The sequence below is a fragment of the Myzus persicae genome, unplaced genomic scaffold (genome assembly GCF_001856785.1).
Source record: "Myzus persicae strain clone G006 unplaced genomic scaffold, MPER_G0061.0, whole genome shotgun sequence".
NCBI lineage: Eukaryota > Metazoa > Arthropoda > Insecta > Hemiptera > Aphididae > Myzus > Myzus persicae.
Genome location: NW_019104300.1, coordinates 89,018 through 105,779, shown reverse-complemented (window position 1 = coordinate 105,779; position 16,762 = coordinate 89,018). Strand labels below are relative to the sequence as shown.

Here is a 16,762-nt window from a genome sequence, read left to right as displayed (position 1 = left end):
TAGTATATATATATTATACGTAACTATCGGACGTCGCTGAACGCGGGGATAATGTATTAACTATACACGCATGGTATTACGGTCACCCGTCGTTCTCATTGGTCAATAATAATGAGTAGTGTAATTTAACAATAATAATACCGATTGCCATCGCGGCTGCTCGTGATCGATCTCTGCGATCTAGTGTCGTCCTTATTCCCTTGGCTAGAAGTGGAGCGCGTTTCAATATTACCGTCCACGTCAAAAGTTGTCTCAAAGTTTTGTTGCATTATAGCTGAGTGCTGAGTGTTGTCTACCGACCCGCTAATTAAGTGTTAGAAAAAACAAAAACAAAAAAAAACGAAAAAAATAATGACACACTAAAAACCAAAAGCACGTGCAAAAATAAATATCAAGCATATAAAATATAAATTATAGTGAAGTAAAATCACGGTGTACCCACCGATTTCGTTTGTTGACGAAACTATATTTATTATTTACCTGTCATAGTAGTCTTGAACGTTTCTCAGCGAATTGTTACGAGGCCGAGGTCGTTCATCATAACAGGGATCCAAAAACCTAAGATTGTTCAGTCGTCCGAATTTCACTATTGACCCGTTCTATACACAACATGAATCACAAAACATAATTATTTTATTTATTTTAAACTACCAGGTATAGTAACTCCCCGACTATGTGTATCCATTAGTGGTGGCCAACGGTGTGGTTAGAAATCTTAGTTTTTACGACTAGTGTCAAATGGACGCTTATCACCTGAGCAGTAAGAGCGCTATTACCTCAAATTCTAGAATTATACATGTATTAATATAATACTAAATCTACTAAATCATGCAATAAGTTTTCTTTTTGTGTGGCTCCTAGAACCCGCATTCAACTAACCGGTGCCGTTTACCCAAGACCATTCTTGTCACAGCATATCGTTGGTCACCACCAACAGACAAAGATAAGATAATAATATAAGCATCGGCACATCGTACACGAAAACTTACCTGAAGTATAGTGGTCTCAAATATCCGTTGCCCACCGACATACGTCTCTGCGTCTCTGCTACAGGGTGTCACGGTGACAATGCCCTCAGTGTGAGCAATCACGCAATGCCTGGGTTGGATGTTGGGACCATTCAGTTGAAGACATTGAGCATTACTCGGTGGTTGATTCTGTCTTTCACAACCCACTTCTGTCACGTTAGGATGAATTCGGTACCGTTTAGGATTCACCATTTCCATACCGTCTGCGAAAATATGAATATACAATGAATACGATCCGACGTGGAGCCGTAATTGACCCATAAATAGTATAACAAGTAAACACGTTATATGATATATACAATATATACGACATTATTACTCCATTTCCTCCAAATACTATAATTTTGTTAGATTGTTGGAAACTTTTTAAAATGCATACTGCTTACAGTTTATCGTTCCACAAACGTAAACACACGGAGTTGTACAAAATAATATAAAACTTGCCAATAACCAAATAACATTTCTTGTAAAAACTATAATAATTAAAATAACCAAAAATTCCATTCCATAAATATAATAATATTATATATAACTTAGTGTAATACACGTTTCGTTTTAGAAAAATTTTAAATTATCAATATTAATTTCAGATAAGGTGACGGACGAGGTCACTTTTATAATAATCCGAAGTGTTTCATCCAATTGACAGGTTCAGTTAACAACGCAATTCATGGTAAAGCTTTAGCGATCGATGCAAAGAAAAAAATAATTTGAAAGGTTTTTATTCTTTGTTAAGTTTTATTTTTAGAATTTATAGAGTACATTTACTTATACCATACATAATATACATAATACTGACCAGCATTGAGCTCTAAAAAGAATGGCAATCTATCCAATCCATCTTCGTACCGGTATTCCAACATTTCACTGGTGCTATTTTGCTGGTTCCACTTGTGTGTCGGTTTCTTTTTTCGTTTCCTAGGATGGTAATCGGCCGGCCTCCGTCGTACATGGAACATGATCGAACCTACAACACAGAAGCGTTTTCATTTACTAATTTTATCTGAAAAATAGTTTCATCTTTCCGCGTTAATGTTGATTAATATATAATATGCCAAAAATGATTAATACTATACATTGTTTAAAAACTAATATTCTTTTTTTTAATTCAGGTGCTTCATTTTTAACTATCATAACATTAAAACATTTATCCAGCGCTTAAAAAAATACGCTTGGAACAGTTGTTTTCTTTAATTTATGTAATAGGTCTTTCAGTGTCTAAATAAAACAATTTCCAATTATTCACTATCGATCCTAGTGGGAACGTGTGTTATAATGTATATGTAACGTAATGTTATATACTATTTTGGGATGTAAATATCTTAATACATTTTACATTCGATATCAGACGGCCAATCTTATTGAAATATAAAAACGGAACTTCAGTATTTCGACGGTTAAAGAAATATATTATTATATGTTTTTTTTTTTTTAAGTCACAACGATAAATACTACAATTGCCACGAATACTATAGCGGAAGGAGCATGATTAATATAATATGGGTAATACAAAACCATTATCAAGACTCTAGAGATGCCTAATGCCTACGCAGTGGTGATAACTGGTGAGTGGTGGTATATTATATTGAGTTCAAAACTCTAAACAATACTAATAATCTGCGATTCCGAGTAACATAACGCGGAAAACAATAATTAACATACCTATAACCGTGTAGAGTAGGTATTTGGTATTAGTATACACTATTTTATACAGTATACTATGTATTAATAGAGCGAAACAATAATATAATAACATATACGAGCCGTCTTTTGTATTCAACCGGTCGGGCGTGCATGACAGTCATTATTATGGTCGTTATACTCGGTCACACGTCGAGTCGGGTGGTTAAATTGATACACAGGTGAAGATATATTGAAAGTACAGGATGAAAAAAATTGCTTCTGACGCTTCACACACTCACGCCGCGAATATAACCATGCGGATTTACTCGACCCATGACGGCGGTGATCGTTCGCAGGGATAAACCACAGCAAAACCGCGCTGAGACGTAAAAAAAAATGTAAAAAAAATTACTGCTTCCGGGCGACCAGAGCTATATATACAGAATATACGCTACTATACCACGCAGAATTACGCAGTTTGCACACGTAACCCAATTTTAGACGTATATGAGCGATTCGTATTGTATGTGTGTATGTGTGTGTGTGTGTGTGGTAAACATTGACGTCGACTCGGAAAACAAAAAATAAAGTACACGAAAACACTAGATGTATACATAATAAGCCTGAAGCTAGGGGTCGACAGAGATCATAACACAACACTATAGTCGTTATCTCCTCCCTTTCGGCCGACGGCGCCGACCGACCACCAACACCCCCGCTGACTGAGAACTATATATACATAGTAATAATATATTCACCGCGTCCGCCACTTCCGTCGATAATACGACAGTATACGAGAAAAATCGACTTGGCACATAGTGACGTAAAGTTCCAAAAAAAAACCGTCGTAAACAGGACACACGTATATATAATAGCAGTCAACCAACTAAAATACAACGGCACCCATCTTGTCTCGTCGGCTGGGCGGTTACAAAGACGGTCAGTGGCGGGATCAAAGCTCACATAAATTTGACCTACATAATTATTACTGTTACTTTTATTTTCCATACCAGAGAGTCAGAGGAATAGACGTATGTATAGTATGCGCAAGCAACACTACGATGGAAACGTCACATCAAAAACGCTAAACACATAATCACCATTCTTCGATGCCGCTGCGATGAGAGGAAAAAGATCAGAACTGAACTTGACAATCACTCAGAAAACATTCACGGCAGACAATAGGCGTATGCCAGGTGATTCTTCTATCATTAAACACTCATTATTTAAAAAAGTATAAATGTTTTTGAAAAAAAAATATTTTCAAAAACATTAATACTTTTTGAATAACGAGTGTCTTACATTAAATTCATCAACCGGTGTATTCTAATATCGGGTAATAATAACTGTAATATAGAATACCGTAAACGGTTAAGGTTTCTTAATTTGTTAATAAAAATTAGAATTTTTTAACTGTTTTGGATGCCATTGGTTAATCAGGCATTTCAGATTTAAGCATGCATCAAATCAAATTTTCGCACATTGCCTACCAAGGCGGCAGAGTTGCACTTATACTTGCTCATCGGCGTGTCCACAATTAACATAAAAAATAAAATTAAAACAAAAACTATTACCTATTCGTATAGAGAATACACCTAGCGGTAGCCTGCTTGATAATATACTACTCACATTATCACAAGCTAGTCTCATATAATTTAGAGTGGGCATTTTTAACGGGCAGCTAAGTGAATGGGATCGGGTAGTATTATTATACTATAAGTACGTACCTATTATAAATTGACTTAGTACAAAGAAAAAAAATAGTTTGTCTTGTTATATGCGTTTGATGTTTAAAAGCTCAGCAGCAATTATACTTTTCTTATTAAGTCAAAGTGTGCATATTATGTTCGTTAATAGATACTTTTAAAAGTTTACAACAGTTAATATAAATTCCGACGAAGACTGCATCATAAGTTTATCGTGGAAATCTCAATCTTAGAAATCACGAAGTTTACATATACCAAAACAAAACGTTGGAGTTTTATTGCCGCGACTTATTTTTTATTCAGTTTTATCACACCAAACAACTAAAACAACGATATATCTGTTCAAATAAAGTACTTTTTATTTAAGAACTTTTCGGCGATAACAATGAAGAACCTCACGGGACTGAAACGGATGGCGAAACGACTAGACGTTTTGCCGTTTGCAGTAAAATTATATACACAACGATATGTACATATATATATAATAAAAATATAGGTACACAATGATAAGTTATAACTTATTACGTTCGAGTGTGGTGCTCTCGAGTAACTTTTGAAGGATAAATTCGTGACGTAGGTAACTACTCTAAAAGTATAATTTATCACCAAGGGACAAATACGAGGACGAAGAAAAGAAAACAGAATTACCTGCATACGGTTGCTGCAGAAACAGCCGACGTGATACGACGCATATCCACGTGTTATCTATATCGTATACCGGAGCCGACAATGCACTGTACTATATAATTTATATTATATAATAGATTCTCAGAAAATTATGAAGGTACGTTTTGAGATAAATATGTAAATGAAAGGAAAGCGAGGATGACCATCGCACAAACAGAATTCGACCGAAATTTAATCAAACGTGTCATCAACGCGTAATATTACACTAACCTAGCTATAATCATTATCATTATTATTTCACACCAAAGGTTGTGAACGGATCTGCGACACAGTTAAACATACACGTATAACACATATAATATAATATATATATATATCATAATATATCCTAAACCGTACACCGCAGACTAAATAATTATGGCCGTTAATTGAGCAAAAAGGTCGGAGAGCATTTACATAACATTTGTTTCAAGCTTATGTCGGGGTCTTTATTAATTAATCGAATTTTTACGCGAAACGAATATTTACATTGTACAAAACTCAAACTTTGAGTCGATGAATAATTCATAAATCAAATCCTTAACTAATGTCTAAAATAAAAAAAAAGTTTTCTGCCAAGAAAAATAACCGTGTTTTGAGATTGCTTTTTAATGCCGTTTAAAAAATAAGAACCAATATTAAACATTTGAATAATTAACTCAACTACCATTTCAAACACCCTGTCGTTGTATAATCACTAATATAAATCAAACAAATCGGGCGAATCACTAAAGAGCGTAAATACCTAAGTACGTCAATTATTTATTCGCAATACATTTTCAAAAATTATATTAAGTAGGTAATGTTTCAGCCTCGAAAACTCTCAGCAGCTTTATTGCCTTAACTATATACATTAATATAACGTAATTTAAGAACTACTTTAGATGAGATGAATGTATATTTATATTAAAAACATTAGTATAACAACATTTTGTATATTATTTTATTGAAAACGCCATCCTTGGAAAAACTATATAAAAGAGAACACAACAATGCTTTCAAACCTGACAGGAGACTTTTTTTAAAGAGTAACTCCAACGCCTACATTTTGATATATTTTGATCAATTTGACCGCTGATCAAAAAATACATTTTTGATTAGCTTTTTTCCGTATTTCGGTATTTATATACCAATATGACATAAACACTGGCAGTTCTTTTTATAAAAGTATTATAGCCTATAGGTACTGTAAAAAATATTAACGAATTTAGTTTTGTATAGTTCTGCTGTTAAACCACGAATATAAATTATAATTCGAAAACATATTGTTCAGAACCGCGTTACTTGATTACATTTTAGAACAGATATTAATTGCATCTTAAAATATATTATTAGGTAGTATGATTAGTATAAAAGTAAAGTTTTATTTCGTCATTATTTCACCCATAAAATTTCAATATGTATATAATACAATCGTGTTTTGTCTATAAATATATAATACCTACAATATAAAATATAAGATATTTAAAATCGAACAAACTGTATATGTAATACTTAATGCAGATAAAAGAAAAACATAAACAAACTTTTAAACACTTATAATATGCCACTACCCTGATTATCAATATACATAATATACAAAAGTATTCATCATATAAAATACAAACAGCGTAACTGTACAAACACGACTGTCAAAACTAAAACCATATTTCCGGGACGCCTACCACGAATCAATATCCATTTCATTTTTAGTTGCAAGAATATTATACGGATATAATGTATATTATATAAACCACAACGAAGCGAACGATATACGCACATTATAATGTACACACGCACATATAAGTAGGTACTTAGTTTATTAAATCAACTGTACCTTAAGTAAGTATAAAGCAGCCGACATATACTTAGAGCCATAGTGAAGTTTCCTGCCATGACAATGGGTGAAACACACGTGCATTTATCTCGAGTGATATGTAAATTATAAACACATCGGACTTGCCTATATCCTCATTTAATACACACAGTATTATATCTAACACAAAACGGTTACACGATTTTGCGTTGCGCACATTTCCAACAACGCAGAATACAAAAAAAGTTTTTCGTTATGGTTCCGTTTAAAATTACAGTTTGCCACCGACACACCCTAAAAATTATTTGCACGCGATTTTCATATAGACCAGTGAAATGAAATTATAATACCCATTCCAATTATATTATAGTATATTATATTGTTATAATTGCGGTAAAAGTATATATGTACCTAAATGCAGTAATTTGTTTCTTTTTTTTGGTACACCTTACTGTGAGCAACTTTATGCAATAAAAACAATTTTGGTCACATTATTTTGTTTTTATATACAAACGGGCTGGAAATAATTATAAACACCAAGAGGCATAAAATTCAAAAACGATGGACGTAAGTGATCTAATGCATGAGTGAGTGTAATCAATTCATCACCATCATATTTTAACCTATAGAATGAGTCCAATGATTTATGATGTAGAACTACCTATATAATTGTATGAAGGTACTTTAGTTAGGTTAGGTTTTTTTTCTCAACCATTACTCCACAGCATGAACATACATGAAAGTTGGAGCGGCTGATGTGTAAAAAAAACGAAAGTTTTATAAGGAAACTTTGCCAACATGGTGGGTATAAATTCTACGTGACGAGACATTGAAAATGTGAACAGTCTGGAAGCAAAAACATGATAATCGACTTAGAACCTTCATTGTTTGCAGACTGATAACAATATAAACAAATCGTATAACTGTAAAATTGTAGAGGTAAAAATATATACAAATTACCATACCACGCTACTCAATACTTTTCCTCTACAATTAAAATCTATGTATGAGCCATAAATATGTATTTGTTAATAAGTAACCATGATAACGAAAATCTTACGAAAATCGGTCAGAAACAAAAAAACGTGTATCCAGCCCAAAAACAATTATATTAAAATATAGAATTGACTGTTATCATATTGTCATACGTTTTAGGCTATAACTGTAGCTACCACTTTTATAATAATTAATAATATACACATTAAGTTAAATTATTTTTTAACAAGCAATGAGGTAAGCAACACTTAAATATTTTACTGTAAATTGTATTAAAACGGAATATAAATATCAAATCATTTCCATAATTGATTTACATGATAAATATTTAATATAATACTTAGTAATTTATAACTTTTATAAATTAGGTAAAACATTTTTGTTTTCAAAACCGCCTATTATGTATTTTTTAACTATTTATATTTTTTTGATCGATTTTAAATTACATTTAGTTTAAAAATACATTAACATATTAGTTTTAAATGCTTATAAATTCTTAGAAAATATTTTAGAAAAATATGTATCTATAAAAAAAACAATATTATATCTTCTTTTACTATGTACAAATCAGAAATTGAAAATGGTTAGAGGGTATAAGAAGAATAACATAAATTGAATCAAAAGTTTAAAGACAAAAAGTTCTTCTAGGTACCTAGCTATAGAACATTTGTAGGTACAATCCCATGCGATTTTTCTAATAACCTACCTATCATATCATATCAGAAACATTTTTCCAAATATATAGCCATCATTTGATTCCGTTTGTACTGCAACATATATTTTATACGAATAAACGACCAATAGGACTCCAAAAAGCTATTTTGATTGCGGGCCAAAAAAAATAGAAACTCAGTAGAACCGAAATTGCCAAAAACACAATGTTACGCGATTCTCATGTTTACGCAATATTGTTGTTATCAGATATTGAAATATGAAAATTGTAACATTATTTATCATGAAAATATATTTTAAAAACTAATATTGTAGAAAGATATATATTATATATAAATATTTATAACCATGATTATATTTTCAATACATCAATAGTTATTTACATACTGTTCATGTGAAAACAATCCAAAAATTGTGTAGGTCATTACTGCACAGTTTTTACCTGTGTAACGGTAAACAAATAAGTAAGTATAGCAATAATATTTTCAATAAGGTGACTTTTTTTTTATATAAAACGCTTATATCTGCAAAAAATGATCTACATTATACGAAAACTTTGTATACAACACTTACATGTTTACAAAAAAATTAAATTATTCAATTTTCGTCAAATTCAGAAAAGTGTTATAAAACAAATATAAAATATTTAATTACTTAATACGGTTTAAAGTTTAGACGAGAACGCATAGAAATTCCTCTTCCTGCCACTCAACTCCTCAAATCAATAATTAGGTAGTTATGAATTATGAATAATAAAACATAGTGATTCGATATTCCAAACTAATAAGTTATGTTTCTCATAAATATTTTGGTATAATTGAAACGATATTAAAAATATAGGTTGCAAATTAAAAACATCATACAATCTAAAAAAATACTAGGTATTACGAAAACTAGAAAAAGTTTGATATTATTTTTATTTTTTTAAAACACAATGCTATTGTATTTCAAACCATAAGGAAATAATATTAAAAACTGAACGTCCTACTTTTAAAAGTTTTTTATATGCCCAATGGCAATTATTATTTATAATTGTATACAAACATACAGAATTTTTAGTCTTCAACTAACGATATAAATCATGAGTCACAAAATATGTGTCATCACCACGATGTTTCAAATATTTCAATGACATTACAAACTAAAAAAAAGTAAAACTTAAATGTTATACCATTAACAGATATAGGTATTAAATAAAGATAGGTAACAGGTTAAGTAATGCAAATATCATGTACTACATATTTTTTATCATTTTTTCACCCCATACTAATTACGAAATGTTATTATGCTACATCAAGTTTATATGTATACAAATGAGGTATATATCATATCATTATGTCTAAAACACGAAACTTTGGAAATTATACACATCTAACATGGTTTTATTTAGAAAAAAATATATATATTTTTAATATCTAATTAATTAAGAAAAATGGATTTCTTCAGAATTACTTTGTCAGTAATACATCATTCGAAAAACCCATTTTCCAGTTTTTTGATTTATTAGTCAGCCAATATATTGTATAACAAGGTAAGCTAATAGAAAAAGCTTACAATAGTTTTTTCTACCTTATCGTATCATGTCTACATGCGATACCCCAATAAGTTTTAAATTGCAATAAATGTTTTGCCATAACATATTGTTTCCATATATTACGAACAAATTTGGTATACAAATACGAAAACCCAAATACTCTAATTTAAAGCCTATCAGTTACAAATTATCAAATAATGATATACCGTAGTTGTGTATTTTCAGATCCTATAGGGCAAATAGGTATAAAGCGATTTATGTTAAAGTTAATGAAAACGATGGATAAAAAACATGGTTTAAAACTATAATTGAAATTGACGGTGATTTTAGTGCCTTATTTATCATAGCCCGAATAGAACACATTATATTTTTAGGATCTTAAATAACACATATTGAATTATTATATCAAACGATGATTAAATCGAGTTAAATATTTTATTTAAATAAACTATATGCTAATCAGGAATTTAAATAATTTAAAAGAAAACTCTCATAAAACACAATTACGCTTTAATATTGTTGTATATATTTTCAGTAGGTATATAGATAATAACATAATATCATACCTTATTTGTTAGGAGTATAGAACTCCAACTTAAATCCCGTAGCTCTCCAGGGCTCTAAGAAAATGAAATTCAATAACAGCACAAAAAATCCCACTCATATTTTAAAGGCAAAACAGTATTTAGTTTTAAAGTCTTTTTGAGAATTGTTTTTGTAAAATACAATTTAAAAAATAAAAATGTAGGGAATTGTTTTTCTCTTAAAATTTATTTCATACACAACTCACGTTTCTATTCCATATTACACAAACTGTAGTAGACCCTCGAGTCTAAACGAGTTAAACCTAGTATATGCAGCCTCGGAGAGTTTCAATGTAGGATAGTATTACTACTCAGGTTTCGTCAATTAAATTACGATTAAAACCGCGACGTGATCAATCTATCCTTCGAGACATTTGTAGCGTTAAATTAAAATACACCGAGGAAGTTATATTTAAGTTAAAATAATTCAACGAAAATCAAACTGCATAATTAGTAAATAGTTAAATAGTTAATTCTTTAACGCGATGTTTCATAAATGTATTGGATGGGTACATATAGTTACAATTGTGAAAAAAAACAGCTTGAATAGTAAAATATGACGGTAAGTACTTGCAAATTTACACATATAAACATATATATATATGGGTTTGGCGAGAACATTCTTACTCAAGATTGAAATACCTACGTGGCTACGTGAACGAAAATCAAAAGCTTGAATAGAGGATTTCTTCCCAGCATGTATTATTGTCATTACAAACCTCTAGAGCAACCCATATTTTTATTTAACACGTAATGCAATTTCTATAAGCCCTTTTGTGAACGATGTTGAGTGCACAGGCAACAACTCCTTTAAACCACCTTCGTTTGGTTATTTCGGCTTTTGTAAAACAACAAATAAATGGAATTCTACTCAAGGAAATACGAATGTGTGTTCAACTAAACCAGTTAGTCATACATTAGTTGAAGAAACATTTAAGTAAATAGCATGCAAGATAAACATCATTATATTCAATTATAAACGATATACTAAATATTAACTGAATTATTTAAAATAAAATATAAACACTTTTGTGTCATGAAAATACCTATTCAGCTTATTTAAAATGTAACTAATTACCGTGGTAATATATAGCTCTAACAAAATATTAGCAGCTAAATCCCCATTACAAATTATAAAATTACTACGATTTTAAGATTTAAGTGAGGCAAAGTTAAATATTTATAACAAAAACTTCACTGTTAGTTCGTTAGTGTGTTAAACTTTAACTATATACATTTTTGTTTAATATAATAAGATTGATTTAAAACTAATCTATTAGATTACGGAGACTGAAGTAATTCATAAATTAAAAAGTTACATTTAAAGTATTTACGAATTAACAATGTTACATATAATAAATTAATCACAATAAACTTAATTATTTTAAAAGCTTAATTTTATGGGAAAACACGATACACCATTCTATAAATTAAATACCCATCGACATGTTTATAGTTTCTCGATAGTAATAGTTGTATTATCACTATGCTAGTTTTATATGATTTAAACGTTATAATGTGACGAATAAAATGTTTTATTTCTTTTAATTCATTTAAATTAAAAATTGAAAATTAAACATAAAAATATACTTTACTAATTATGAATTAATTAAGACTATTAAACTTTAAAACATAAAAAAAATACTATACCACCTAAGAGCACTTCACATTCCTTATTTCGTAGTCGGAAATTTGTATAAGACCAAAGACCAATCATTTTTTTAAAAATTTAATTAATTATTATAAAAAAAACTAAATTTAGTTTACGAAACACAATTTAAAGTTAACACACAAGCAGCGTTATGCTGGAACGCCCAATATATTTAGTATGACTGGCGGATTGGCGAGTCACCCATCAAAATTGTATACGCACGAGACCCTTTAAAACGGTGGCGCTATCTTCACTAAAAAAAAGTAAGACGATGTGATCTATCCAGTGGTGTATTGGTACGGATACGCGGGTATACGCCGTATACCCGTCAGCAGATTTTCGATTTTCAGCGTATACCCAATGTAAAATATCATTTTACGGGTATACGCTCTTAAAATAACTCGAAAACCAATTATTCATAGGAAAAATTGTTATTTTAATATAATAATGAATTTTAAATTAAATTTATTAATAACATTTTGAAAAATAGATGTTATTAAAATATTATGTAATATTACCAATATGGAGTATGAATGCTCAGTCCATGGTTCTCAACCTGTATTATGTCATTTATAAATTATAACGCGCGGCAAATGTGTTTCTTGCGATGTTATGTTTTTGTAACCACTGATGTTATTAAGTGTTTATCAGGCTATGGCCAATTAAATGGTTTATGGTGTTTATTTATAGATTTATTTATAAATTATTGTTACTGCAATAATGGGTATTTTCCTTCTTGAATCTTGCTATTCGAGTTTACGACTTATTGTACTTATCGTAGTATCGTTTGACAAAGAAGAATGAATACTAGTCGGTTCCATTGATGATCAGTGTTAATTTTAATATTATTATATTAGTAAAAATACTGAAAATTTAATAAAGAAATAAAATAAAAATAATATAATATAAGAGATTAAGTCACCTAATTATTGTAATGATTATTGACTACGAGCGAAGCGAGAAAATTTTTTTTTGGTAGATTATACATATTTTATTAGTGCGTATACCCATAAATATATTTACCAATACACCACTGGATCTATCCAAAATGAAATCTAAACGTGATCCAAAAATAAAAATGAGAATGATGCGTAAATTTTTAGATTTAAATACGTTATTCCTGTAATAGATAAAACGAAATATCAATAATAAAAGCGCTGTACCTAGTACAATACTGTTTAATAAATTATAGTCAAATTTGTAATGTTTTCTAAATACACTACAAAAATAAATTAAAACGATTAACGTTTGAACAAATTATTATGCTTATAAGTAGCAAAAGTATACTGATGTACAAGGGTGTAGAATAATCATTCTAATTGTAAGTTACAAAAACTTTACAAGGATTACACAAAATTAACGAGAGAACCAATAGATATGAATTATATATATTATATATGATCACTTACTAATTATTACTTACTACAAATAAAGACACTACGTTTTTTTTAACTGAAGTACATCTGTTAGAAGTGTTTTTATATTCAATTTGTACCTATAGTGTACCTATTGTTTTTGTTCCAATGTGTACATAAATCAATATTGGACTGGGATTTATTTCCTTTAATCCAAACGTATACATTGGTTTTTAGTTATGTCAACGGTTTAGTTAGCTCAAACTATATTAAATAGAATAATTTTTACTTTGCATATTTTGAATTTTTGAATATTTTTTTTGGTAAAACGTACTTATGTTAATTCATATTTATCTAATGAAGATCTGAAATTATTATCATGTCCTACATAATTTTTTTATAAAACTGACATGGCCAGATGTACCGAGTAAAATATACGAGTTTATCTTAATAGAATTATGGACCATACTTGTTCATGAGTTAATTTACTAATCGGTAGTATGACGCGTGTTTGCCGAGCGTAGATACATTTAAAATTCTGTAGATGACAATAAATTACCATAAGATTAATACAGGCAATTATTAAGAATGCCTAAGTTTGAAATAAAGGTGCTAAATTATGACAACTTTTTGAAAAGCCTTCCAGGAATATTTTCAAAACTAATACTAAAATACTTAACTGTATTATTTGTGATTAATTTTTAAACAAAATATATTTATTGTTTGATATATAAAACAAAATATTTTTTTAACCCTAGCCCTACTAATTACATTTGGGTTTAGATAAACATGGATAGTTATAAGTTCATAATTAATAAAACAATAGTTAAGATTCTAAAAATTGTATTAAATTAATGGCGACATACACAAATATATATGATTGTTGTTCGTTTTTTATGTGTTTCAACACCATTATACCTACTTGGAACATTAGATGAATTCGTCATTAAATTATTATATTATATAGGCACTATAATTATGTCCAAAAAAACTTCAAAACAATGTCACTTTTGTGTTTTTATCGATTTCAGCGTTCTGAACCTCGTAAATAAATTAAATAGACTACTTCGAGCGGACAATTTTAATTTGATTATCAATTTTCAAACGGCCTTCGCGTGTCAACTACACTATCTTGCCTAAGTATCATTGTAATCTGCTTTTGTAACTAAATTACGAGTACGATATATAGTGCCCATTCCATATATTACATAAATACTTTATTTATTATTTATGTTATTGTTATTTTTTTAGATATCAAATGACAAAAGGGAACCCCTTAATTTATTTTCAATCAAACAAAAGAATCTGACAAATATCAACGTAAAAAGTAAAGCATTCTTACAAGTGTATGTTTATAGAAACTGTTTGTAACCATACTAAAAAGAAAAAATAAGATTATTAACGTTTAAACGTATGTATGTTTTTGATAAAGTAAATTGTTTTAATGATGCAATCTATTTAATGGAGAAAAATAATCACACAACTGATGCTTGATATAAGAGATTTACAACAGATGAGAAACCACATAATGAAATTACTTCCTATTGGAGTCCTTTTAATTTTGCATGAGACAGTTAAGATACAAAATGCATTAGACTATATTAGTAGGTCATGAAGTAGAAGTACTTCACTGAAAATAATGTAATTTCTACCATAAGTAAAAAAAATCAAAGATATTGATACCCTGTTAATATAATCTAAACAGTTAATTTGCTGATTTGTTTATAAAAAAAATGTGTGTAAATATTTCATATTTCTTTTTTGTATTTACATAATATGAGAAATGTATAGATTGAGTTTATTTGAAATTCAACAAACATGGTACATGGTATATTCCAGAAAACCTAAGCCCCTAACGATACTAGCAGTTACAGCATTAGGAAGACGCTGCAGGTTCAATTTACATTTTTAATTACATTTTTTAAAGCTACCTATTCATTAGGTAAAAATATTTATAACATAGAAATGTATTAGGCACATAGCATCCAAACCATTATATGGGATACCATATATTTAGTATAAAATTCAAAATTTTACATTCAAATAAGGTAATTGTTTCGTCTATAAGCTAAAGTTAAATCTTTTATAATATTTTTTGTCTCCAAGCCATACAAAAACGTAATAATATAATATAATTGTTATGGGGGAAGCGGGTGAACAAGTCGCTCCACTAAAAAAATAAATGATAAAGGTCGTCAGAAAATAAGGCTTCATAGAAAAATACGTCAATTATTGGGATACCAACTTCCCGATACCAAATACAAAAATTCTATATTTCTGAACAAACGAAAATGTATTAATATTTATAAATTAGATTAAGGTCTTTATTTTGATTTAAAAAACTCTGAATACATGTTTTTAAATTCAGTTTATTTTGTGTATACAAAGAAGCTTCTATAAAATCCCTTGAAATATTATAATCTTACGAAACTAGTACATACAACAGCAGTTAATTTCTTTAATTACAGCATATATATTACTTAAGTTTCTCCAGTATGAAACAACTAAATCATAATTATATTTTTAATTAAACTTAAATTTTTTTGAGTATTCAATTTTCATACTTTAAAATATCGTTGACAATATACAACAGTTGCTACGTTTAACAAAAAATATTATTCATAAAAGGACAATACACAATACCTATATACACATTGGGATATTCATAACTGCCATCATTAATCATAAGCCGGGAAATTACGTAGGCAGTTTATTGGACATTTCATCGTTAATAATTAACATAATCTAAATATATACAGTTAAACATTTATCACTTTTGTGTTATAAAACTATTCATTCAGCCAATTTATGTTATATAATAATACTATAAATAATTATAAAATAATACGAAATGTAAGTACTAAACACACAACTGCATAAACACTGCAACGTACTAATAATGCCTATACAACACGCCGTCTTAGACCGTTCGTGTATACAACAATATAAATTATCTGACGATGAAAGTTTCAGTTTATAAGCTACATATTATATTATTTTCAACAAATTCTAATAATAACAATGAATATATTGTATTTACAATGATGTGTATTTATTTTAACATTAAGGTAATAAAAATGTTCAGAATTTGGACATCAACATCTTTTCAGATAGAAAAGTGACTCTTTTTGGTACATTCGGATTTCGGGAAG

General features: G+C 29.2%; 1 protein-coding gene across 4 annotated transcripts in view; it reads right to left on the bottom strand.

Annotated features, from left to right (window-relative positions):
- Nucleotides 1-16,762, bottom strand: part of LOC111040996 (afadin) — a 62,406-nt gene that overhangs the window by 12,076 nt on the left and 33,568 nt on the right. For 3 of the 4 annotated variants that reach the window (XM_022325118.1, XM_022325119.1, XM_022325121.1), the window contains 4 exons: nucleotides 1,828-1,995; nucleotides 990-1,231; nucleotides 481-599; nucleotides 142-303 (listed from right to left, as the gene is read on the bottom strand). In XM_022325118.1, the coding sequence (XP_022180810.1) occupies nucleotides 142-303; nucleotides 481-599; nucleotides 990-1,231; nucleotides 1,828-1,995 (691 nt within the window). The remainder of the gene's footprint in view (nucleotides 1-141; nucleotides 304-480; nucleotides 600-989; nucleotides 1,232-1,827; nucleotides 1,996-16,762) is intronic. The other variant, XM_022325120.1, reaches the window with a different exon arrangement.